Source organism: Buceros rhinoceros, unplaced genomic scaffold, assembly GCF_000710305.1.
Source record: "Buceros rhinoceros silvestris isolate BGI_N320 unplaced genomic scaffold, ASM71030v1 scaffold29955, whole genome shotgun sequence".
Lineage (NCBI taxonomy): Eukaryota > Metazoa > Chordata > Aves > Bucerotiformes > Bucerotidae > Buceros > Buceros rhinoceros.
The window spans coordinates 1-26,883 of NW_010415113.1; the positions used below are offsets into that span (position 1 = coordinate 1).

Consider the following 26,883-nt stretch of genomic DNA (forward strand, 5'->3'; position numbering starts at 1 on the left):
ACCAATATGCCAATTCAATCTGTCATAAAAGGTAAGATTAAAAACATGCAGGTGAACAGCTGCAGAAGTTCTGGAGGTAAGAGCATGACCTACGAGTGGCCAGTCGTAATGGGACAGGAGCCACTCCTCAATGGTCTGTGTTAACCCCAGGGTGACACGTACCCTACAAACTGAATACAGCGTATTTTCGACACCGGCCACATTTATATACCACTTCTCACCCATCCATTCCTCCATGCCATATAAAACCACAAGGCGCTGCTACCTAAATTACACTACAGTTGCCTTTTTTTCCCCCAAAAAACCCCCACACATTAATAAAACTTAGAATAACCTGAGTTTAAGCAGCACACCAAAACTAAGACCTTGAAAGTGGAATTATCAAGAAGTGAAAAAACACTTTTAAAAAAGTAACTCTGTAGTTTCGACAAAAATAATCACCCCTCAAACAGTATGCTTCATCGATTTTTATTTACCTGAAAAATAATTTTGCTGCCCCTCCCTCCCCATCTTTAGTCTGCCCAGTTCCAAACAAGACAACTTCAACACATTCTCTGCTGGGAGTTTTGATAGGGTAAATCACTACCGGCCATAAAACACGGCAAAAGCAATTTCCCATCTTTTAATTCTACATCAGTTTGAAAGGAAAAAGATGAAGGAAGTTGTAACATCTGTTCTGAGATTCCCTGCCCTCTAAACATGCAAAAGTTGGCAATTTAAAGTCCTCTCAGATAATTTTATCATCTCCTGACTGCGGATAAAAAGAGTTCTCGATTTTAAAACACATACTTCAATTTTTATAGCACTCTTTCCAACTAAAGGCTTTAAAGACATTTGGTAATTTACAGAAAGTTATATTTAACCCAGCTTTATTTAAAGCTTACTGTAACATACCCATATGCCTTTAACACATGCATTTGCATGTGTTTCTTTCCAGGGCAGGGTTATTAAAATGAAAAGTGTTTCTCGATTTCTCTGAGGAAGCTTTGCTCTACAGTTCAGAAGAAAGTCACCACACAGGTTTTGCCCGTTCGTGAAAGCTTTTTGTTTCACTCATTTATTCTAGCTCTCATGTCAATCCATTGTTCCGTAATAGTTAAGGTTTTACAGCCTTAAAATAAACATATTTTCTTTTCACATTTTACAAGTCTATTCCGCGTTGTTTTCACTTTTGCGAAGCAACAATACATGACACTGAACACCTACTATCACAGCAGTGACCAGAAACGTCTATGCCATTTCCTTCTAAACAGTGAAGCTCAGCTGCACAGTGAGTCAGGATCTCCTTCCGCAGTTTCATTTTAGCTTTTTCTAGAAAGATAGATTCTCTGAGAATATAAAAGAGGCTGCAAACGATCGGACAGCAACGCAGACAGACAGCTGGACAGCGATGCGTTACTGAATGGCATTGAAAACATCCGTCGTAGCATTTCTCCAGTCCATGCGTTGATCTATGGGACATGATGAGATACGCTCCACTACTGCTTCGATTGTTCTGTAACTTTATCCGTCTGTCTTCTCTTCTACACCAGAAATGGTTTACAAATATATTAAAATCGACATAAACAGCCCTACTGTGGCCAATTTTGTACTGGTTCCCTCAACCCCCGTGTTTCTCTCCAAATGTCACTATGGTCATCATCATCTCATCTTACTCATGGAGCAGCTGTTGCTGCAAGAACAGCACTCGAATCTTCACCATGTGGACCAGAACACACTGAAGGTGTGTGATAGTGTTTGTTACTAGTTTTAAAAGTAAGTCATAGCTCTAGCTACGAGTAGAAATCAGCAATAAAGCAGTTTGCACTGGAAAAACTCTTTTCAAAACCTGATTAATGCATGTGAACTTGAACAATACCAAAGAAAACATCACCTCTAACGGAACCTTTTTCTACTGGAGAAAAGTCATCACGTGAAACAAGATCTACAGGGCAGCAAACAATCATTAAGATGCTTTATTGACAATATCCACTCACTGCAAAAGTATCTGCCTGCATACAGTTAGCTCTTAGCTTTTCAATAGTGTTTTATTGGCAGTGGAAAATGCATCAGTACTTTATTGAAAGAAAGCAATAAATAATACTGTGATAAAAATAGTTCAAAAGTAGACTGTACATATTGTTACATAATCTGAAAATACACAAAAGATTAATAGAAAAACAGAACAGTAACAATGAACTTCAGTTTTACAAGCAAGTTAAAAGTGGAAAACAAAGTAAGAAAAAAAGACATGCTATATATATTGTTGCATAATAAATAACGCACCATCTGAGCAGATTCTTGCTGGCTTTTCCATGTGCCATTTACAAGTGTTGGAGAGACATCTTCTACTCATACAGTCCCAAATGGCTACAACCATCGAAATTACAGTCCAAACAACTCTTTAGAACAAGTTTACAAAACACAAAAGATGACTTAAGAAAAGTAAGGCCTTTATTAGAAGTTGCACTGCCTTTTTTTCAGCCCACTGTACCTTCATCTGCCCCTACTCACTGACATGAGGCTGCAGTGCTTCGTGATTGGTCCATTACAACTAGTTTCACCAGCATCCTTCCACAAGCATTTTCAATCAAAAAAGGCCTAGGACAAGAACTCTGCAGCCTGTGGATTACCACCAGGAATTATTATGAAGTCTGTCTTCCTCAGTTAAGGAAAAAAAAAACCAAACAGAAACAATGAAACAGTTCTTGGTTTATGGCTTGTTTTCAGTCACTGTGAAGATGTGCTAATCAAATACAGCAGAGTGTTATGACCAAGTCAATCACTTCTAAAACACATTCTGTAGTGTTATAGTTCCTCCCAGCTTTTAAAACAAGTTGTATTTTAAATAAAGACAAATCCCACTACTGGACAAATCCTCTTTGTGGAAAGGTTCAGTTCTGGAAAGAAGAACAGTCATGTACCAGACCTTCCACAATAGCATCTGCTTACCGGAAAAAAAAAAGCTGGACTTGTTTGCAGATCTAAGCTAACATTTCCAAACGACAAAATATATACTGCTTGGTGTCGCGAAACTTTTACAAAGGTATTAAAATCCTTTTCACCTTCAGTTTCATTATTAAAAAACAATGATAATTACAGTAACTGCATAATTTACAAACCCCCTATATTACTTATAGGGACATATACATACAAGCATTACAGTACATTCAGTTGGAAAGACTAAAATTAGAATAAAAAATCAGCAACGATTTGATTTGTAGACTGAATAGAAACAGAAAAAGTAAGTAACTATATAAATGAGAAGTCACATAAATATAAGAAACATTTAGATTCTAAAATATTTTCTCTATAGTACTCATGAATTTATTTGCTAATTAAAAACTCTGTAATAAAATATCTCAAAGTGTCCATTTAACAAGTATTAACAGGTTAAGGGTTCCAAATGTTCAAAATGCTGCATATCACCGGTAGAAATAGTGTGGGTAAACTGTAGAAAAGACAACAGAACAAACATAAAACACACAAAAAGAAAAACACAAAAAAAATCGATTAGTAGTTTGTTTAAAAACATTTCCTTCGAGTTTCACATGAACAGCTCAGCAGTGCAGTGGTCACGCAGCAGATTATTGCCGTGCCACCAGGGATTCCTTCTGTCATCTTTAGTTGCAATGCAAAGTAAACCACATGAGGTCAAATATTTCTGCTTCCTAGACTTTTATCCTGGGTCACCTGACTATAGAAAAATCCTCAAACAGTGGGGAGAATTTGGGGAAGACTTAAAACATCAGTGTCTTCAAACTGAAAAAAAAAAAAGTTAAGATAGCCCCTGAGATGACAACCTGACGGACCCACGTGGTCTGAGGTGCTACCTGCAAGTTTCCCTTCTCAGTATTTCACGCATAAGAACTCTTTAGAACTAAACCTGAATACGCAAAAAAAGGTTCAGAAGTTGAGGAGAAGGCAGCTGGCACATAAGTTGGTAGGGAGTTACTGGTGAGAAGAAAGTGAAGAAGCTGTAAGCAGAAGAGATGGGCAGTTCATAGCCCATGGAAGATACCAGCTACTGACAGAAAAAAACCACTGGAGATTTGGTTTTCTTCAATCCGATAGAGTAAAAAAGAAAGTAGTTTCCAGATTTGTTTGCAAAATGAGAAATAATGTTCCATGAGAAAACACAGCAGAGGCTGCTGAGGAGAAATCATTGCAAATCCCCAAGTAAGACAGGACAAGAACTCTTCCATAAGCCAGAACACACGTAGTTCCTGTTCAACACCTTCATGTTAGCAAGCTGCCTCTTAGTGTCAGCACTGCTCCTAGCTCCCCAAATTTAGGCTGCAGGCAGCTACATCCACCCAGCCAGCCTAAGCTATCACACTGCATGAAGTGTGCGGGAACCGGAGATCCGGCAGCCACCCCTGTGCCAATTCAGTGGTGGAAAGTATTGCAGTGGGACAACTCTGACCAAGCAAAGACTCTGAAAGATCAATAATCTGAACTGCAGCGTCACACACAGAATCATTTTCTTTCCTTAATATGTCTAATTTAGTTCTCCTCCCTCCCCCCACTTTCACCAGCTGTTTAATCCAGCCTTTGATTCCAACACTTCCCACATGGCTGTTGAGAACAGGTCTTTTTGTGGCTGTTTAACAAACACCCTCAAAAGAGTTCAGTCTCTACAAAAGCAAATACTCAAACACTCCATCTTCATTGTAGGAAATAATCTTCAATATAACACTCCACCCTGCCAACCTGAAACAGTTTCGTAAGCATGTGAACTCTAAATTCTCTGTACTAAAATACCAGATGCTTTATTTCATAAATAGATGCTTTACTGTTACACCTCTCAACTTTACTCACCAGGAGAAGGCTTTAACAGGAGTAGGTCCTTACTGTAGCAGAATCCAATCTCTGTGTTCCTGATACATTGCCTAGTTCACGAGGCGTGGGGAGACATGCAGAACACAGCATGCATGTTAGTTGTCAAAAAACACCACCACAGCAATGTGCTTACAGCTACGGTACTCACCCACCTCTCAGGTTACACGTTAGAAAAGCAGAATGTATTTTACAGTTCCTGTATTATCCACTTTTAGTTTCAGTGGCTGGCTAACAAAACAATTCTAAAAAACTCTGCTTGCCCACTAGTGCACAGAAATTGGCACACGTAATTTTATAAGTAATTCACTTTCTATTTTACACAGTTTATATCTTTTTCTGGGTTTCTGTATTGTAAAAATAAAGGAGTTTGACGTGGTAAAGACTTCACTTTTAATTTACAGCATTTTTCCACATGGATTCTGGAAAATATTCTGTGCTAGTAACAATACTTAAAATTTAAACAGCTCACATTTTAGGGAGTAACATCAGATGTGAAAGCGGCTTCTTTAAGCTTTACTTGTTATTTTCAGAACCTCAGACACCTCTGACAGATCATGCTGAAGTTCTCATCCTGTCCATTCCAATTAAATACATCTTCCATTTATTTTTACTTGCGTTTTGATAAACAAATTCAAGTAGAAATCTATTCTTATGGTCTGTTTTTAAACAGACAAGATACCTCACGTGACAGGTGATCAACTTCCACTTCTTGGGGGGCTGGGGAGTTTTTAACACATATCTCTGTGTGTGCACAAAGACACATCGATTGGTAAGTGCACAGCAATGCCTGAAGTAGTGATTTCAAGTATGATCAATAAAGCGACTGCTGCAGGGGGAGTAACACATCTTTTACTCAAGTTTAATAATCTCAAAATTATCCAGGGGAGTTTACTCGCATCATTTTTATTTGCACTTCAGAAGTAGGACTTCCAGTGTTCTAATTGCTAATTAAAAATTACTTACCACGTGATTAAAAGAATTCTACAAAACTGTCATTTTATTTTCTTAGTTTAACAAAAATTTATTTCTAATTATAGTTCCCATTGTTATTCCAATGAAATAAAAAGAAACTCCACATTCATTAGAGCTACCTGAAATCAGAAAGCACCCTGCAGTTAAACAGTGTTATGTATACAACCATGCACAAGGCAGATGCTTTCACGCAGCAACAAGGTCATTCAAACTTAATTCCCCTGTCATGTCAAGCTAAAAAGTGCATCATGCTTAAAATAATACAAAACCAATACCATCAATCTGCATCTTCTTTGGCTGCATAGAGGGTGAAGACATTGAGGTTGTAACTCTGAAATTTGCGGGAAGAGTCTCTGCTGATCCAGCAGCTAAACCTCTTATGTCCTTTGGTCTAAACTTCTTTCTCCACGAAGGTGCTCTCCTAAAGCTCTTATCATCATCCTGTTACATTGATAAATGTCATTAGCGATTCAAAAAATGAAGGATTGTTGCTGACATTAAAAGGCTTACTGACAACCTTAAGTAAATGTATCACCACGTGAACGAGTTAAATGCATTACCACTGAGTTAATTCAGAACAGTTCAGGTGCCACAGCAGCAGAGGTTTCATTTGCAGCGGTCTGTGCTCATCTGCTCCAGTGCAGGTTCAGCTCAGGAGCTATGGAAATTCACGTGCTTGGCACATTTAGGAAAATGTTTTGTACTTGGTATGCTTTTACTTCATGATTTCCAGTAATCTGTGTCACACCACTCATTTTTGGGGGATATGAGGAGTGCAGCAGATCATAAAAGCTGCTTTGGAAACACTGACATACAGAGGCTTAATCTGAACAACTGCTTTTAACCTTCAGTGTTGTCTTACAGGAATGATGATACAGCTGTTGTGCTCTCATGCTACAGGTCACACGAAGTGAGAGTGAGGAAAAGTGCAGTAAATGCTCTATCGTCATGCAGCAAGCACTTGGGTAAACGTAACTTGTCATTACCCAAATGCATTCCCCCCCCAATACATCTGCACCTTTGAAGTAATATTCCACTTCAGAAGTATAATATCGCACATACTAAATACAACCGATTAAGTCCCACTTCCAGAAGTGTCTTCTGCAGTGAAGGTCCTGTGCTGATGCAGAGGTACCCACTGGGCATCTCCACTGGCCACCTTCACCTTTAGGAACAGTTCGATCATCTGAATGCCCTTTCACCTAGTGGTTATCCCCTTCTAGAATTAGAAGGCAAGTGTCTGAAGAGACCTTCGTGATGAAACTGCTCTGAGCTGCTAGAACAGAGAGAACATCTGTTCCCTCAAAGTTCCTTCGCTTGCAGTTTGAAATCACTACGGAAAAACACCTTACAGAACCGTCAAGCTACACCTGGTTTGTAGTTTTATACTCATTCCATCTGAATTAAGTTTATGCACTGTAAGATCACAGACTGCCCAACAGAAATTACTGTGATGTGGAAACGTACCTGCTGGTCATCTATACCAATATTAACTCTAAGAATTTCAAGTTAAGATTTCTGTCCCTATTCTGTCAATAGCTTAAGAGAGGTTCAAGGTAAAGTCTTTACAGTTCTGATGAAGTTCCCAGGACCATAAAATAGTTGAACATCTCAAATAACTTACTTCATCAAGTCTTCTGTCAGTGCCCAGAGTAAGAAGGTTATTAAATTCCCTCTCCAGAACAGCACGAGCCTACAGGTTACAGTAGAAAAGAAATGGAAATTAATCACAAAGGATTAGTAACCTATAGTAATTTTTTAAAACTTAATATAACCCAAATTGTGTAATACCTTCTTATCAGATTAATAAACATACTTAGGATCTGAAAAGTTACAATTTAAGTTGTAGCTTCTTAAAAATTTAAGGAAGACTTAACAACTCCCCCTTCCCTTCACTGTGAAATGAAAGTTCAGGATTTGTGGTTCAGACTTAATTATTTCAGAACAAAAACTGAATAAGCCAGAAACAAAAATTAGTTTTACACTAAAGCTGCGAACATGGGCTATGAGGAAAATATTCAAACAATACTTTTTGTTCAAGCAAATTTATCAACCTGAATTGTTATTAACAATTAAAAAACAGTAAGAAAAAAACCACAGTTCTACATTTTTCTTATAGGATAATGGACAAGTCTCCATTTCTGAAGTTTCTAGAGCTGGGAATAGAAAGACATAAACCTATCTAGCAAAAAAACCAGTCAGCTCCATTTTTAACCTTCCTAGAGGGGAGAAAAATCCTATGGACTGTGAAGTGTCTACTTGTTGCTTACCTGTGTGTTTTGAGTGGGGATTTGTAACAGAAGAGCTAATGCATTGTAATCAAACGATTCGTCTAAGGCCACAAGTGCACCATGAACTCCGCTCTCTATAAGGTTATTGGCGTATTCTTTAAGACCAATGGACACTACCCAGTGGATCATTCTTTCATTGCTCCAGACAAGGACATCTATGGAGAAAAAAAAGTTGCCCCACTTATACAGCACAATTTTTCTGAACAAAGCGCCCCATGGTTCTTTTGAGATCTGTATGCTGATCTTAGGACCGATTTTCACATATACACAACTCATCCTAATTTCTGTTCATCAGTAGCCCTCAAAGAATTTTGTTATTTAGCATTTAGGTTGCGATTGAGCCTGCCCCCTGCCTTTCTGGTGTGCATGAAATGCTCTGAATTGGCAACAAAACTTTGTGGTTAGACTCCACCACGCAGTGTCAGATCTTTCCACAGAGCTGGTCACCTTACAGGCCTGTTTCATGCCAGTTAGTTGCCATAGAAATAATAAAAAAACTCCAAATACTCCTTGAAAACCCTTGTCCTCCTAAAACATTTCCTTTTGTTTCAAAATTTAGTAAGTGTCTGCGTTCATAGCACATCTGTGTGTGCAAGTGAATGATGTGATGATGTATTTCAGGATTCACGGTTTGGGTCTACATCCAGACACCACCCATATTTAACACTTCATATTTTATAAATAATTCCTCTCTCTTTTTAATTAATAAATTTGAGGCAGATCAGTGAAAACACATTAGAAGCAGATTGAGATCAAGACAATGCACTAACCTTTAATTTCTTTCTGGCTTTCTTCTCTTTTTCTTTCAAGTTCTTTTCTATCATAATTTAGTCTTCGTAGGCACATAATTCCACACTGAAAACTGTTTCTGTTTAGAAAAGAAAAAAATTTATTAAAAGCCCCATTTGGAGTTAACAGAAACATTTCCTGTGTAACTTAGGTCTCCAACTTGACTTTCTTCACCTGTGAAAGCTGTCCACCATTTTCAGCTGCCCACGCAGATCTTTTTTAGTTAAATGATCCAGCATTCGAGCATCGACGAGGCATTCCATGAAATAGCTGCGATACTGAGGGAGCCCCAGACTGGGCAGCCACTCATTGCCAATCCACTCATGGTTCATGTCGCCATAGGCTAATGTCTGGTTTTAAAAGATTAAAGAATAAGCTTATTAAACTGACAAACAAAAAACTTTAGACAACATGTTAAAGAAAAAACAAAACAATGCTTACTTAATTCTTAGTATTGAGTACTACGTGTGTGTTTATAACGTCATGAAGAAAAGCAATTTTAGATAATTCAGATCAAGTAAAACTGCCTTAATTCATTTTGTGTTGAAGAGTATGAAAAAATAATAATAAAGACTCATCTATACTGTTTTGATAGCAAGAGCCAGAGAATTTCATTTTGCTAAGATGCTAAAAATACTTGTGTGTATGTGTGTCTTATTTTTCATATGACCATATAAATACAAGATGTCAAAAAAATAACTGCAGGGTTTATTTTTAATATACTGCACAGTTTTCAGAAACTGATCCCAACCAAGTAAGCAAGAAATGATAAAAACCCATTACTGAAGAACAAGCAATTCTGCATGCTAATCCTTATCCTGAAAGAAAACAAAAACACCACCCCAAACCCCAGTTCCTTCACTGCAGTTTTGACCCGCAAATGGTCAGGTATTTTTTAGAGAAAACTTCTGAAGAGTTTGTAACTCTGTATTTAATCATTCCTCAAGCAACACAGAACAGCAGCTCTTTTTCTTCAAAAACCAAGGGTAATATTTCTATTTTACTGTGCAATTAAAAGCTTAATTTCTCCTCTCGAGGAAGCATCTTCTGGAAAGCAGCAAGACCACATAGCAATGCATTTCTCCGAGCCATCGCTAGGTAGCAGGCTGAAGGAGCACGGCACCCTTGTACCAGAGGCAAGTGATGATGTGCTACCACCGACAGTGTCTGAGACACACCGTTTATGGGACTTACACAGGTTTTAGCTGGAGGGCAGGCAAGCAAGAAGGGACTAAGCTGTCCAAATTCTGAGTTTATGTCCCTCTAAAAAGTACTCTCTCAATGCCCAAAAATACAATTAGGATTTGTCACCACTTTAATAGAAAACAATTAATCAAGGAGGATTACAGAATTAGTGCACAGAAATCTACTTAACTGGTGATGGTGGCCAGGTTGGACTTTCTACACTCTGCAGATACTCTTGGTGGACTTCTGGCTTTCCAGAGAGCCATCCACTACCAAAACCCTCCTCACTATGTCATGAAATCATCGTAACACTTGGTCTGGGATGTTCAATACATACAGTACAACAATGCTTATTAGGGAAGAGTTTGGTGATTCATAAGCTAGAGGATAAATGCTTCAGAAAGCTCATGACTTCTGAGTATTCTTCTCCCTAACAGCCCAACTATGAAGAATCCTTAGGCATAGGGAGTTTTGTAATGTGCTATGTAAAAGTATTTTACAAATTTTCAGAGATAAACCACCAAATCTTGCAAGTTCTAAAAAACATTTAAATCACCTAAATAAGTGTATCTTCCAAGTACGTACTATACAGAGATAATAGTAGTTTCCCCCTCTCCTAATTCCCAAGCCACACCAGAAGTCACTAAAAGAAACTGCGAGAAAAGAAAAACAGGTTCTTTCATGCTCTAATTATTGTGACAGTTTACATACAGTCTATAATATTACATAAAGTTTCCAACCTGAGCCCAGCTTCCCTCCTCATCTTCCTGTTACGTGTTAGAAAAGCAAAAGAACACATACAGATTAGTATTTAAGTTTAGTAAGGAGATCAAAGTTAAAGACGCACTGCAAAACGCTAAGTCTACTGCATACCAAAAAAAAATCTAGATAAAGCAAGCATCATGCATTGGAAAAAAAAAATACACAAGGCACTCATTTTCATTTGAGAGGATGCAAACCCCATCTAGTGATTAAGTTTTCTGGAGAGAAGAAATTTCCACACAAATAATTCAATTTAATTAAGTAACAGACAAATCAGGGCTCCACTTTATAGATTAGAGTTTTGTTTACAGTCTTATCAGTGTTGATTTTTTTCCCCCCCTTCTGGAAAAAACCTATCAAGATGCAGGTTACAAGGTTAATAAATAGAAGCAATGATCCAGAGTTTTAATGCATTAATTTGAAGAAAAAAAAAAGACCAAAAGGCACTTGATTCAAATGTTCAAAAGGTGGGAAAAGCACTCTAAGGAAGAGAAGTGGCAACACTATAAACTAACCGTTTGTTGTGTGGCTGTAAGATTTTCCATTTCTTCATGTGTTACCCAGACATTTCCCGTGGTCTAACATGACCCCACAGGGAACAATCCCATCCAGTGAAAGGAAAGCAGTAACAAAGAGGAAAGGGTGCAGAACAGATAAGCAATTGGTACATGTGAGGAGCAGGCATGGGCAAAAGCAATGGCTTCTAACAGCTTAAGTATAAAGTAACAGCACGGAATACAAGCCTATTAACCTGGATCACTTTTCTTCAAAGATATTAGCAAAATTGAATGTGATAAATAGCTTACACTGATGTAATTAATGGGCAAACACTTGACTCTGCTCTAATCCGAAAAATGCGTTTCTAGTCTCGTATGTAACCCCAGGAATCTTGGAAGAAACTTTAGACAGCAGGGCAGACAGGTGCCCGAGAGGGAATTCACACTAACTTCGAGTGTCTGAATTTACTGTAGGATAGAGACAGGTGGATCCCAGTTTATGTAGGCTGAATCATTAGTTGGAGTTAATGGCCTTATACATGGATTAAAAGGGCTCCAACAACTGTCCCGCAAATTTCTGTATGCTCAAGAGTACTTCATCTGTATTATACACACTTCTGAGGCCAGAAGATGAGACAGATAACACATACTCTAAATATCTTGGATTACATACTTACATCGATATAGGCTACTCATTCTGTTAACAAAATGTAGTTATTCCTTCATTTAATTCCCATGAAAGGAAGAAACATCCTATATTTAAATGATGTTCTCTTCTACAATGTAATGCTCCCAGAAATTCTTATTTGAAGCTAAAATCCTTTCAGTTACATGTTTACATAGAACTTTTGGAAATTCTAATGGTGCTAAAAGACATTTACTGCTGGATCACTTTCCTTACCGTCCTCGAGGTGGCAGGGGCGGATGGACTTGTTAGGGACATGATTTCCTGAATGGCCAGCCGCAGCTTCAGTCTGTGCAGAGGATTACTAATGCCAATTTCACGCTGTATTTCTGTATCAGACAAGGCTGACATAATAGCACCACTTTTCACATTTGCTCGGCAAGCAGCCACATACCAGGCTGGCATCCCAACCCAGAGCTGAAACACAAAAAGGAAATAAGCAGGATCTGGAAAACATTCCCAGCTCCAAATCCTTAAATTCTTTAACAAGTCTTTACATTGAGGTTTTTATTTTTTCCTGGTTTGGTTTGGATGGACCACTTACCTCCAACCACACGACCACAGTAGGCCCATCCCACTGGGCAAAAGGTAAATGTTGTTTTCTGGCTTCCTCTAGCAACTCGTGCCTACAATTACAGAAACAGTAATTAATAACAGAGAAACTAGTTATAACTGGATGTTACAACTTAAGCCCTGCATTCAATTTACTACCTTCTTTCCCAGTTTGCTTTCTCCCTCTCTCAGCCTCCTACGATATACCCCCTAAGGCAGTCACAGCACATGTATGAGGACCACAGGGTGACGTGAGCTGAGCTGGATCAGAGTGGCAGAGATGCTGGATCTTGCCTTTCAGAGATCTGTGCCTGAAACTGCTACTAATACTCTAACACCAGACACCCAGGCCATCGGAACAGTACTGTCCATCAGGCTGTCGTGGCTGGAAACTGGACAGTAACCACTGAAGGGGTGAATTTCAGTCTGAACCTGTCAGAATTTCAGGCACAGTGTCAGACAACCGCTCTATTCGGAGAGCCACACTTGGGTGATTGTATTCTGAAAGGCTGTGTACTGACACTCAGCTTTCATCGCTGATGACATCATTTCCTTTGTTATTCTGAAACAGAGGAGACTGAAGTTTAATATTGACATTTCAGCTTGCAGAAACAATGGAAACTCACAACATGCCTCTCAAGAGCTGCCAAAAACATTTGATAAACCAGGAGACAAAAAGAAGTGTTAAGCATGGGTATCGCTTGGGTGTGTCTGAAAAAATGGATAAAGTCTCAAAAAATCATCTTTAAGCTGCCTTGGAAAGCTAATTGAATATGGTTAAGCCTCCCTTCAGTCTCCTCAAGTTTAGAAAAAACAACTTCACCTAATTGGACAGTTTTTATTGTTTTACGCTTTTTATTCATGCCTGCAAATATAGAATTAAGAAGCTAAGCAGCAATACTACAGAATCCAGATCCTATATTACTTATTTTCTCACAGTTTCAAACAAACAAATTGTCCCTGCCTTCAGAACTGTATGAACAGATCTAAGATGATAAAATATTGAAAAGTTTCAGATATTAAAAAAAACCTATCACACAAGACATCGTGGAAAGGGGTTACTAACAGACTAGTAGCTGTCTTTGCTAACTAGAGCGGGACAGCCATGCAGTGTTGAGCTGTAGGTACACATGCCAGTGTACCTAGGATCCTCAGGTTATATTGGTAGATAACTAAATATAAAAAATAATCAAAGAAGTAATAAATATATTAGCAACTGTTTTATCGAGAGACAGGACGCCCCCACCTGCACGTCAATAAAACTCTATTGCTCTAGAAGAACCTCCCAATGCTTTATCCTAATTAAATGTGCTGCCCAGGAATGGAAAAAGCAGAGGGAGGAAGGAAGGAGTGTCAGATAACTGGCTACAAATAATCATTCTAACGTACCCATTTTAGGACCCAACAATTAAGATGGAAATCGTGTTCAGCAGTTAGCAGCTCAATAGCTGAATTTTGCTAACAAAGATGAGAAGACCATAAAAGCTAATACGTATTTGTATACCCCAAAAAGATAAGCGTAGTTGTAAATTAGGAATAAAGGATCAGCTATTTTCCTGCTACTGCAGAACACATGACAACAATCCCGCAAACCGCTAGCCCTGAACACATTCAGCTTTGCTTAAAGATAAAAAAATGAGAAAAATTAATAAGATATCAAAAAACTGCTGGGTAAGAACAGAATAAAATGCTTAATACTGTATTTGCCAGAAAGGAATACTATGTGTTTTCCAATAGTTCAACTTCAAAATTTGTGTCTTTCTTCCTTTTTTGGTGGTTGTGGTGACATGACCGTGTTCACTCGTGATGAAAGAGCACAGACGTGCCAAAACAGCCTCTGGTTTGACTAGGATGACCCCACAAGAGCATGTGATCAATGCAACTCCCAGCTTACAAAGCTGCTTGGGGTATTCTATGTAATTCAGAGAACTACAGTGATTTCTGGTGGTTTTAGAAGTCTCCCTGCATCCTTCAGGTTAACCATGAAACAGCAAATCATCTGGAGATGACCAGCACAGGGCACGTATCAAAAGTGTGCGGAGCAGTTACAAGCCAAACGTTAAACTCCTGGTGGTATTGTATCCAGAAAACAACTGCATGGCTGGAAGGAAGTGCTATGGGATGGAGGCAAACATGTAGAAAGAAACAAACCATCCAAAAATGTCTGAGATAACTTCATGTAGAAATTATTCAGTGAATCCAAAGAGGAACACATCCATGAAGTGGAAAATCAATTGTGAGGTTTGTTCACACGCAAGAAGAGAGAGAAAACCTGCTTGCCTGGAAAATTATTAAACTGAAAGCTCAAGTCATAGCACAGGCACAAAACATCTCATACAAAGAATTCAGAAGCAGCTGCTGTTTCATCTGCAAATGATGCATCAATGGATTTTTCCTGTAGTGAAGAACATCGCTTTTCCAACAAACTCCCTTCCAACTTCACCAAGAAACTCATTGCATTCCAGCAATACACAATCAGATCACATAAAGATCACAACTGACAGGCCAGTTTAGTGCCACAGGCCATCCAACTGTACCACTGAGGTGGGTGCGCAATCCAGCCTCGTATCTTTGAGAAAAAAAAATACTGCAGTAGTGTTGGCAGATGGTATAAAGCTGGCACTGTGAAGGATAAAAGGATGTCAAAGCTGGTTACTGGAACAACTCCTAGGTGACAAAACCAAGGGATAGATGTCTACAGACTTAAAGTTGGCTGAACACCACTTGGAATGGGAGACCAGCTGTGCTGCTGCAAGAGGGGAACACGTGTTGTTGGACACATTCGAAAGGCATCTAACGCCAGCTGTGGAGAATGAAGAAACTGTGGACATACAGGATGAGAAATGATGTCAAACTGCAGGAGCTTGATGCAGCACTGAAGACACGAGGCCCTTTAAAGTCCATCTGAAGTACTTGTATTTAGAGTGGCTCTTGGCAGGCAAGCACATGCTAACCCCACGAGGAAAACACAGCAGCCCGGAGCAACATCACTGGATTGGGACAGCCTGGGAGTGGACAAAACCAGAATGTGCAGCCAGAGGGGAAGGCTCTACTCCAGATTTTTGGATGGAACTGAAGATAACTGATTTGGAAGAAGTTGAGAGTAGAGCCAACACTGTAGAGAAAGTGGTGGAGTGACAGTGATGGAAATGACAGAGTGGCAAGGTGTAAAAACTGAAAGGGAGCAGTAGTAAAACATGAGATGAAAATAGACTAATGTCAGGGAGAGCGTGACTGGGAAGTTAATATCCTTATTACGTATTGATTTCAGGTAAGTAATAAAATTCTTGTGTATAGGCATTAAAATTATATATGAATGTAGGGTTGCCTTCCTTTTTGATGAATACAGTATTAAGCTTGTTGTGTTCACAGAAAAGCACACGCACTGTGGTGGCAAACACTGTCAGCAGCACAGCTCACAACAATGAACAGCATCACCAGAACACTAAAAACAACTGCAATTTAGTAAAGAGTGACTGTTTTACAGAAATACATCTACCTTGGAAATGAATTGCCACAAGTATCTATTGTTGCTAAACAACTTTCAAACTCCAAACTACAAAACTAATTCTAAGCAGGGTTTAAGATTTCCATTATAAAAATTCACACCATGCACATTGAGACAAGACACCAAACTGGCATTCGCACTGAACTCGACAACACTGGATTTATTTCAGCAACACATTTTCACAATAAAGTCTTTTGAATCTAGTAGCTCCTCTCATAATTAGACTTTTTTAAAAAATAAAGAGCTTTAATATATTGCTAAAAAATCCAAATGGGATCTCAATTTCACAACAATCCTAATGAAATAAATATAAACTTACCCTGATTTTGCACTATCACATCAAATGGTAAACAAAAGGCAAATAAAACAATGAAGGAAAAATATAAAACGAGGATTAAACTGAACTCAAAGGCACCCAAAAACAAATAATGTACACAGTAATTTAATTCTGTAACTATAAATAGGATTGTGTTAGTAAAGGCCCTGAACACCACCCTCCGCCTGTTTGTGTGCATGCATGCAGAAATCAGAAAGATAAGCAAACAAATGAGGATTAGAGACAACTATAAATAGAAGTAGCTGTCACTGTTCCAAGCATTCAGGTAACTGGAATGCTTTTTGCTGAATACAGGATTTTATAAATGCACAGTCAGCCTTGAGAATTTTTTTTTTAACCCAACTCTCCTCCAGTATCAAGTGAAAAGCAATTCAGAGTAACTTTTTTTGAAGTATTTCACTAGGATTTTTAAAAAGGTAGATTGGCTTCTCCTGGTGGTTCAAAGAGCCCAGCTGCTGCTCTCAGTGGTAGGAGTAATAAAACTAACCATTATGATATGACCAGTCTTGTTTCATACCCACTTCCACTGAAACATCAGAATCTAGACACCTTCCTGGGAAGAAGTGTTGATGTTTAAGAGCTAGGCACAGCAATTTCACACTGGAAGTTGTCATTTGGCTAATAAAGACACTTGCCTTTTAAGCACCCAGCAACACGCAGCCATGAGGTAATGCTTTAAGTAACACCAGCACGCTTTGGAAAGGCAGAATGCTTACAAAGAAAAGTCACGAGTTATCTGCAACTGCATTTTTTTGTATTCATGACAGCAGGACATTAGGTTGTTATACTCTAGAATGAGGTTTATAGCTATAATGAGGTCTATAGCTATTGCGGAAGCTCTAGACTGTTCAAAGAACAGGTCTACTATTATTTAGATGTGACACAGCTAAAACTACTTATTCAACCAAGATGTGGTTTGACTTTAAAGCTCTGTAGAAACGGGAAAATACCAAATCACAGTAACGTACGATCGCCTTCAGTGTAACAGTCTGAAGAGAAACAGCCGAGTGTTCTGTTACACAAACAAACCCACATTCCATTCTAACTTCTCAAACCAACACACTGCTGGTTTTCATTAGCAGCCACGAGGCATTATTCTTATTTGTTAATAGAGCTTATGTACTGCGAGGAACGTCTCGCAAAGAGAAAATTAGCACGCTTTTTCGTTAACGTTCACTGGTCTGTCTTCAGAAGGCAAATAAAAAGCAAGACATGTCTAATCTCAGTCAGCTTCTTTGACACAGTGTAAAGACAGCCGAAAAGAACAGAAGCTGCAAGAGTTCGAGGTATATGACTCAGCTTTGGGTGGAAAAATGCAAAGAATGCCTGAGCCTACTTATAGAAATTCCAGTGTTTCCTGTATTTCCATATAAGCATCAACTCAAGATTTCTACTAGTATCAATACTTATTTTTCACCTATGATTATAGTCTTGGCTTCATCTCTCCCCAGTATGGGAAGACCAACAGATACTCAAAAGTTGAACAGTAAACTAAACAGTGTGTGTTGAACCCACACTGAAAAAAATGCATGACTAGGAAAAGGTAACTGCGTATCTGAAAGGTGCCATAAAAACAGAAAACAGTCACAATTTATTAAAAAAATAAAAGAGGGTATCATGGTTAAACAGTGGAAGGAAGAAAGATTTCAGCTGTTAAAATGCGTAAGAGAACGTCAAGACCACCTTAAACAGAAATGACAAAAATTAGTGAACAGCAGCAGTTAGTGGCCATAATAGAAAAGGAAAGACTATGAGAGTCACCTGCCAGAACGGTACCAGCAAATCCCCTGGGCAGGATGCCTGCACAGAGCATCCACGCTATCACCGTCAACCTGGGCACACTCTGGAGCAGGGCCCAGCCAAAGGCAGCTCTGGGAAATCTTCCAAATGAAGTAAACCCAAAGCAGGAATTAAATATATCAAACCTTCCCCCAGAGTTGTTAAGAGTCCACTTTTATCTCCACGTGTGTTTATTACAGTGTTTCAGCAGTAAATCTTCAGTACTGAAATTCATTTCAAATGTACCATGACCTATGCTACTACTAATGCTCTGGAAAAAAGTAGTAAATAAATATTCTGAAGAGGCTTATTAGCCATAGCACCACACTAGGCAAAAATACCTCAAAACTAACAAATAAAAACAAACCAAGAAAACTAAACAAAAAGGAAAACCAAACATTTTTAAACAAAGCAATACCTTAACAGAGGATTAAAAATATTTGGGAACTTACTTTTTCTGCATTTTCCTGTTTTTTTCTGCCTGACCTCCAAGCTTGCTGAGACCTAATGCATCCTGAGAGGAACCATCTCCTTCCGCCATGCCAACTACAAAAAAATACAAACCAAAAAGCAGTCTCCTTATTTTCTTGATTTTGACCAGTTATAACTCAAAAATGGCTACTGCCTTCCTGAAGAGAAGTGTTTTATCTTTCGTAATATTCCTGATCAGAACCGTACAAAGCCAAACCTCCAAGCCCATCTATCACTCCACTTTCTAGCTGAACACATACCCATCACCACAGTGTACAAAATTAGGAAAACTGTATCGGTACAGACTCAAATAGGTGCTGTCTAAAACCAGCTAGAATATCCTATTTCAATCATCTGTAATACGAATTCTCGGTGTTCCCCTATCACTTAGGGTTGTTATCAACATCAAGGATACCGCTTTATGCAAAGAGTTACAGAAGAAAGACTTGGAGCATCTGCTAAGCCAGCTGGGTTCATTTGAAGGAGTTCCTTTGGGTATAAGGTGAAGACATGACTGTTGGTGTCAATTCTAACAAAAAAAAAGCCTCTTTCACTTCCAAGATACAGCTGGATTTTTTGCTTCACAGAAGTGAAGATGTGTTCTTCACAGAACCTGGATATGGGGGACTAGAAGACAGCAGTACCTGACTAGCTAAACTCACATCTTACACTCATAAGAGGACCTACCAGAAGATTCATCATGTCTAGTTCCAAAGCATCAAAATAATCAGTCATAAATACGCCCACATTGATGCACACATCACATTCAGTCTTTCAGTCTCTTAGTGCACCAAAAAAAAGCCAACCAACCTTGTCCTAACGTTTCCTTGCTTGTTTGTCCAGGTCGGCCCTTTTCTTTCTTGCCAAACAAGCGGCCAATAGAGGATTTGATCCCCTTCTTTTTGGGGGCTTTGTGAAGGGAATCTTGACTACTATTACTGCTGCTAGGATTACTTGTCTGCCCATCCTGAGAGCCTGTTGAACTTCACCAAGGAAAAAAAAGGAGTCAAAGAAGCACATGTACAACAAATTCACTGGCATAACATAGTGAGAGACAAGTTCAGGTCTCTGCAAGTTCACAAAGCTCAGTAACTCACTAACGACATCTAATTTCAGCTTTTACTAAGTCAAGAATAGAAAAGAAATTACTAATACATGTCATTAAACAGAAAAAATAACGGGAACAACCAAATCATCCAGGAAAGGAGGGTATATAATATTTATACACTATAGCATGTAACTAGAAGTCAATTCTTACTTTAAGAAACAAGAATTAAAGTGCACTTCAGAGAGGCCAAAGCTGCAACCTAAGTTCCTGACAAATTGAGGCAGGCAATGGAGGTTTGAAATACTTGGGTGGAATCCACCCCAGATACTTAGGCACTTTAAAAAGGATGGTAAGTTTGGAGCTCCTTTCTGAATTCATACCTAAACTGCAGTCTGTGAAGGAAGACCGGAATTGTACATCTTGCATTCCCAAGCGAACGTAACACAGAACTTGAGTACAAGAAGAATTCTTCAGATAAAGCCATTTCTGACCACTAACAAAGTCTGGTTTCATGCTGTTTATGCAACATTATCACCCATTTATGTGCTCTTTTGAGAAACACTTCAATATCTAGACTAAAATCCTACAGGCTCTGCAGTTTTAGGATTTCATTCCAACAATCTGAAACACTCAGTTACTGGTAGGTCTGACTTGTTCACAGCTACTTACTTCCTTATGTCCCTGATATCTTCATGGCTCACTGTATGCAAAGCTCCTTTCTGGACTCTGTCCAAACGCAAAGATCGAGGTGAAGAAGGTGGCGATGTCTCACATTTTATTGTGGTTTTATCATCTCGTACCTCTTCTCGAGAACCTGGAGACTAATGGAAAATGAATGAAAACTTGAGGGGTTCGTTGGAAATGCCAAAACATGAATGTGACAGCAGTGCTACACAAAATACTGAAAGGAAAACTCGATTTTCAGTGTCAAAGGATTACTCTTGCCCTTGTGATTCTGCAGTTGCCTATTTTTTTGTTGGACATCTTTCTGGATTTGGTTACCTTCAGCAACGAACTACTAAATTTCAGTCTTAGCTAGCAAAACGAGGAAGTGGCACTCATCTTTTCTTCCTTCACAGAGCTGACAAAGTAATGTTCTCAGCACCATAAAACTAACATACCTGGGTTCAGATTAAGAAAGTGCAGAGACAAAAAAAACTAGTCCTGTAAGAGAAGACACCTTGATTCTCACTGTTAGGTGTTCAGGCAGCCATTTGCAGGACTACCAATTCCATGAAGTCTGCTTCTCCATACCTGTGGCTATGACTTATCTCTAAGTTTGAATAACAGAAATTCAAACTAGTTTGTGTGTGCATTAACAGATCTTTAAATATTGTTTCATGAAGATTGCAAAACAATGGTTGTAAACAGAAAGCAACACAACAGTCCCCCACACCAGCAAAAAAAAGCCAAACAAGAAAAAACCAACCACCACAAAACAAAACAAAGCCACACTTAATAAAACCATTTTACATTTAATATCAAAGAGCATATAATCTTGCTTTACTACAGTTACCCTGCAAATGCTTTCTTTTATGCTCCTGTTACCCATTAATGAGTTTGGGGATGGGGAAGATGAAGGGGCACACCAGTAAATAAACTAAAGATTTTTACCTTTCTACGGTGTTTCCTTAAATCACTAGGCTGATAGATGCATGCAAAGGAAAGAAATTTGGGAAAACTGTATTTATTATAAACTGCAGCACAGACTGAAACAACTAGCACAGACAGAACATATTAGGGAAAATATAACAATTACAGCAATGGTACAGAATACAGAGTATGACGTACTCTTCAAATCACAGACTACGTATCCTGGAAGAGTGGGAAAGGAAGGAAAAAAAAAAAATCAAAGACTTACGGTTGGTTATCTACAAAAGCACTGTAGATATCTGAATATAGGGGTGCCATAGACCACTCAGCACACAAAACGTGCATTTTCTTCAGCAAGAAGAATGGTAAAGAACATGGGGGCACAAGGCACTGCTTTAAAAAGGTGAGAGGATTCCCAGTTGCACATCAAGGACATGCCTTGGACTACATAACCTACATGGCAGCCACTTACTGCTTTGTCTGCGCTAGCCCCTTCGCACACCTTAGAGATTTCTGCAGTCATTTCCGACACAGCAGAAAAAGCAGCCACACTTTAAGAGCTGTGAAAGACAGTGCCAGCCATGGCTGATTTCTCTACAGTAAACTTAGTAGAAAAAACAGAACACTGTTAAAGTGCTGGAATGTTGGAGCAAGAGTCTAGCACCGGTTTTATTTCATCCTTCATCCACTTCCAACCCCACTGTATCTCACTTCCTAGGTACTGCCTGCACCTCTGCCACGTCACAGAGCAAGGCAGCAACCCGCAGTTACACAAACAAGTTATCAAGTTATTCAGACTGGTGCTGACAATTTTAGTTCAGATAATTTGTTTAACAGTTGTCATTGCATTTGGCAACAAATTATTTCTAAAGGCTGTAACCAAAAATAAAGCCAGTCCCCTCCGAAGCTGTGGAAATCACACCTTGTTTCCTTCCCACAATGACAACCTTTAATTATTTTTATTTAGAATATATGCAAATTCTGCAGCACTAATACGTGAAGTTTTGTTCAATCTGACTGTAGTGTACTACGTTAATAGTACTACATACTAAAGTACTATGTTCCTAGAATCATAGAAGAGTTTGGGATGGAAAGGACCTTTCAAGATCATCTACTACCTCTTCAAGTTCTTCAACAAAAAGCAGAAGACTCATTTTATCCTTGCTGGATCTTTCATCTATTAAATCTGATAATCCATGAAAATAAAGATATTTACCACAGAGAATGAAAACTGTCTGCAAGAACTGTTCAAGAGAGCTGTAGGTTTCACAGTTTATCATGTTGATGCTTTTTAATTCATTTTAACGATGAGCGGTGGTTTTCAGCTAACTGCCTAACCCCGCTCCTGCAGTTCGCATTAAGGTGATGTTGTCATCATGCTCATGAACCAATGCCATTTTCTATTAAGACATCGAAAAAACCCACGAGGACTCATTTAGTCTGGTAATTCGTAATACTTGTTCCAAAGGCCTCTAAAAACCTCCTGTTCTGTAATACCAGAAGCACAGCTTCTCATTTTCAAGCTTTCACAAATCAGTTGCCAGATACAAAAACATCAGACAAATGCAACTGCAAACAAGGAATGAAGTGCCTCTGATTCACAATCCTTACAATCTAAAGTGAACTGAATTACAGTTTACTTTTGTTCAGTTACATTAGATTTTAACATAAGACACACAGCCTTCTGATCTAGTTTTCATGAAAATAGCTACTTATATTTGCGTATGGTTTTCTGTAAGAAGTTGGTACTATGAAACGTTAGAATATAAAGCACTCTGTTTTGAAATTTGTTCACCTCTGTAGAAGTGTGCTTGACCCTGGCTATGTGGCATGGGCTAGCATAATGTTTTTTATTTTTAATTCAAGAAAGGCAAAATTACTCCTTTTTATTTAAAAAAAGGCTTTTTAACATACGTACATTCATTTTAAAAGCTAGCAAAAGGACTTAGCCAACATTTTTGTGTTTAAACACTCCCATAAGAGACCTAAATGGGCCAAATCAGTCGTTTAGAGTTACCTGCCCTTACAGCGATGGATAACATTCCTTGTGTACTGGTTGGTATGGTATGGGTACGATACGGGTACAGTTATCCAAGAAAATATGGTGCAGCGAGTAGGCTGTGACATGTACAACTAGTAAGTACAGTTTCCAAAAGCATATGCAAATCTGGAACAAGGTAATCTACAGAGAACTAAATCAGAGAAGGAGCTTTTCCTACGGAGTGCTTACAAATTAATACCTGTATCCAAGACACTCCTTTGTGAAGGGTCTCTCAAATAAGACAAACGGTTCCGCTTGTTTAACGTTTATGTAAAAGCAAGGAATTGGAAAACCTGTATCCTGTTTTTACAGATGGGTTTACCTGCACAAAGCAGCTCCTAGAAGGATTAATTTTTCTAAGTGGTCCTATGAACGTCAAAAGAATGGATCCATCTGTCTTTACTCACTAAATTGCTAAGCCCAAGCTAAACAGACACTTGTTTTACCTACCAGTCTTAATAGGCTAAAAGAAGACCCTAGCACTCACTAATATTAAACCAGTTGTGGTATAGTCTTCACAGTCTTCAAGATTAATGCAATATATACACATCACTTTCTAGCTGAGTATTTAGTGGAAAAGTGGACTGCTAAAAATAAAGTTTAAAGCAGAGGGAGAAAGCAGTTGCTGTACCAGGGGTTGAAAAGAAAACATTATTTCTTCTACGAGGAGTCAGAACAAAGACCACAACAACAGAAGGAATACTTAGGCATGAGATGTTGACCAAGTAATAGACTTGAGTACTGAACGTTTTTCCTAATCATTATGACTGTATCTTACACTTTTTATAGAGGTTGAAAGGAAGCAGTAGAAAAACCTAGAGAAAGGAAAAATACAGCTGAGTAAGGAGAGGAAGGGGAAATCCAGCAACCCACTTCCTAGAGAAAAGGAACACTCTTCTGAAAAATTACAGTTAATGGACACTTACCAGTGTCATGATACCTAGTCTGTCCACTTCCCGAGCTGGACTATGGGGAATCCGCCTTGGGGTGGAACGGCCACTACCAGGCGGGGAAGAACCAGCAAGTGAACCACTTGCATAGGGAGGAGGAATGGAGCTCATGGACCGGAATCGGCCATGGGCATCCAAACTTCCACTACCCACTCTGCTTTCGATCTCCTCTGCACGCTGCTCGGTGTTTTCCTTTTCTTCCTGTATAAGCCTAAAAGGAAAAAAAGTGTCAAGGGAACACAAAATTCAATCAATAGGAAGAGAATGGTTGACTCAAGCAACAGAAAGCAGCAGTACTGAGCAGACAGAACAGCCACAAATCTTCTAATCCAGCCTGAAAAAAAGGTGGTACACAGTACTGCTATGAGTATTGTGCAGAGGGTTCTAACTAGCAACACAACCCCTTCTATAAATGGGACTGAAGACAACCAACCTGAAAAGAGTAGTTAGGCATAAAGCAAACTGTCAACCCACCCCCAGGAAACTGAACGTGCAACCACCATTGTCTGTGTAATCACACAGAAAGGACTGCCAGTGTCCCAGGAGGTCATTCTTATCAAAACCCCAGTGACAGACAAGCCATACCTAATCTCTTTGTTGATGGCATCCAACTGTTCTTGAAGCATCATGGCCAAAGTCTGGGCATCAGCCTGACCACTTGGTGACAGCAGATCAACTGAACTGAATATAGTCTCCCTGTCATCCTCAACATCAGATACATCGACATCACTTTCAAAGGCTTGCGCCACATTTGCCAACACACTCGCTTGCTGGGCTCGCTCCCAGTCCTGCTCGTTCAGAGTTTGAACCTAAAAGAATTAACAAAATTAATAAAATCCCAAACTGAAATGGAAAAAACATGACATTTCTGCTGTTTTTCAAGATGCTTAAAATAATTTTTAAAAAGCCCACTTACATGCTGAACGCATCTACCAAGACAGCGGTGTTTAGAGAAAGGTAAAAAAAGCTATAATGTAGAAATCTTTGCATCTTACAGTTAAGTCAAATTTTAAAACGGACAGCCCTGTTGAATAAATTAAAATGTCACATATCTTGGCTACCCACGCTGTAAATTACAGTAGAATTTTGCTATCAAATCCAATGAAAATTTTGAATCAGTTTTACATAATGACAACTTGTGTCCTGAAAGGGACTTGAAATTGATGGTGGTAACAACTTAGATTAGTGTTTAGATGCAAAAGTAGAACTGTTTCAAATGATATTTTAGAGGTTTATTATAATTTAAACAAATTGATCTTCAAAATCCTGATTTGGCAATTATTTCCTAAAAAGACTAATAGTTGTGCATTAGTTACTAGAACAGGGTATATAAAACCCAGCAGTTTACTGCTCTGTACTCCTAGTTAAAAGGCCTTGCAAGACATTAGTCTCATCTAATCTATTCTGTTACCGAAGTTCAAGTTTTATTTTGACTTCAGAGTTTTGTTACCTTTGAAGGTTCATCTCTAAGAGCTGCCAATCGTCCTTTCTGGGGACGTCTTAACACTGATGAGGTGCCATAGGAGTCTGTATGACTGTCAGCCACAGATGAAGGTGTCATCGGGTATCTGAAATCTGGCCGGCTAGAATGTGAAGAAAACATTTTATTCTTACCAAGGTAGAGGGAAGAGGCAAACAAACCAAAAAACCCACCCAAATGGTTGCTCTTGTCCTACCAGTGCCATTTTTTTTTTTGTATGCAGTATAAAAACTGCTTTATATGCTCTACAAGGAACTCATTTTTATAGCTATGACTAATGTATTTTCAGTCATAATAGACAAAATTACATTTAACTGCATCACAAACCGGCTGCAAAGAATTTAGAAAAAACTAAACAATCAAGTTCTGGTACCTATGATGAAGTGATGTGGCTCTGAGTCTCACTTGGTCATTTTCAGCCCTTAATGCTTCAACATTTATTACAAGTTGATCCTGTAAAAATAAATAGATAAAAAAGTAACAACATGCTAAAAGTGTAAAATACCAATTTATAAACTACTGTTTAGTTTCTTGATCTCATTTCTATCAAACTCAAATAGTAGATTTGAAAACATACCCTTCAATGACATAAAATGCAAAAATTATCTTTGCTACAGCACTGTCGCAGAAGGGCATCCAAGAATAATTCAGCTGTCTCTTTACACTGTGACTCTGGGTAATGATATATGTTTTAAAAACAGCTACTAGATAGAATTCAGATATTACTGTTTCCTATAATTAAATCATAATATTTAATAAGAAATAGAAGATTTTTCAAGCTCTGTGCACAAAAGGTTCTAAGTGCATCTCCTTTTAACTTGGATATTTTTACTTGCTCTACAAACTTCGACTTTAACAACAGAGAAATCTAATGGACGAGAAGACAACAAAAGACTAATAAAAAGTGGCTGATGACGAACATCTGTGCCTTGTGCGAGAACCGCTGGCCTCCACAGACAAAAATTCAAAGCACGTTCTGCAAAATATCCTGGATGTGTTTGCCACTTTATTACAGCCTGGCCCGGCTGCTTCCTAGAGTGATCTGGGGAGATGCAGAACACCTCGGACTTAATAAGCACTAACAAGTACTATTTCAGAGCAGTGTGACCACAAAAATCAATT

General features: G+C 38.7%; 1 protein-coding gene across 1 annotated transcript in view; it reads right to left on the reverse strand.

Moving 5' to 3' along the window:
* Positions 1–1,616: 1,616 nt before the first annotated feature.
* The window catches only part of PPFIA1 (protein tyrosine phosphatase, receptor type, f polypeptide (PTPRF), interacting protein (liprin), alpha 1), a 51,988-nt gene continuing 26,721 nt past the window's right edge, over positions 1,617–26,883 (reverse strand). Inside the window, exons 13-31 of the mRNA XM_010137305.1 lie at positions 26,135–26,214; positions 25,732–25,864; positions 24,867–25,090; positions 24,258–24,492; positions 21,312–21,341; positions 20,367–20,518; positions 19,460–19,632; positions 18,631–18,724; positions 12,547–12,628; positions 12,219–12,419; positions 11,336–11,398; positions 10,799–10,825; positions 9,048–9,223; positions 8,855–8,952; positions 8,064–8,239; positions 7,418–7,486; positions 6,069–6,234; positions 4,801–4,871; positions 1,617–3,430 (exon numbers count right to left, since the gene is read on the reverse strand). Coding sequence (XP_010135607.1) covers positions 4,813–4,871; positions 6,069–6,234; positions 7,418–7,486; positions 8,064–8,239; positions 8,855–8,952; positions 9,048–9,223; positions 10,799–10,825; positions 11,336–11,398; positions 12,219–12,419; positions 12,547–12,628; positions 18,631–18,724; positions 19,460–19,632; positions 20,367–20,518; positions 21,312–21,341; positions 24,258–24,492; positions 24,867–25,090; positions 25,732–25,864; positions 26,135–26,214 — 2,238 coding nt within the window. The 3' untranslated portion in view covers positions 1,617–3,430; positions 4,801–4,812. The remainder of the gene's footprint in view (positions 3,431–4,800; positions 4,872–6,068; positions 6,235–7,417; positions 7,487–8,063; positions 8,240–8,854; positions 8,953–9,047; positions 9,224–10,798; positions 10,826–11,335; positions 11,399–12,218; positions 12,420–12,546; positions 12,629–18,630; positions 18,725–19,459; positions 19,633–20,366; positions 20,519–21,311; positions 21,342–24,257; positions 24,493–24,866; positions 25,091–25,731; positions 25,865–26,134; positions 26,215–26,883) is intronic.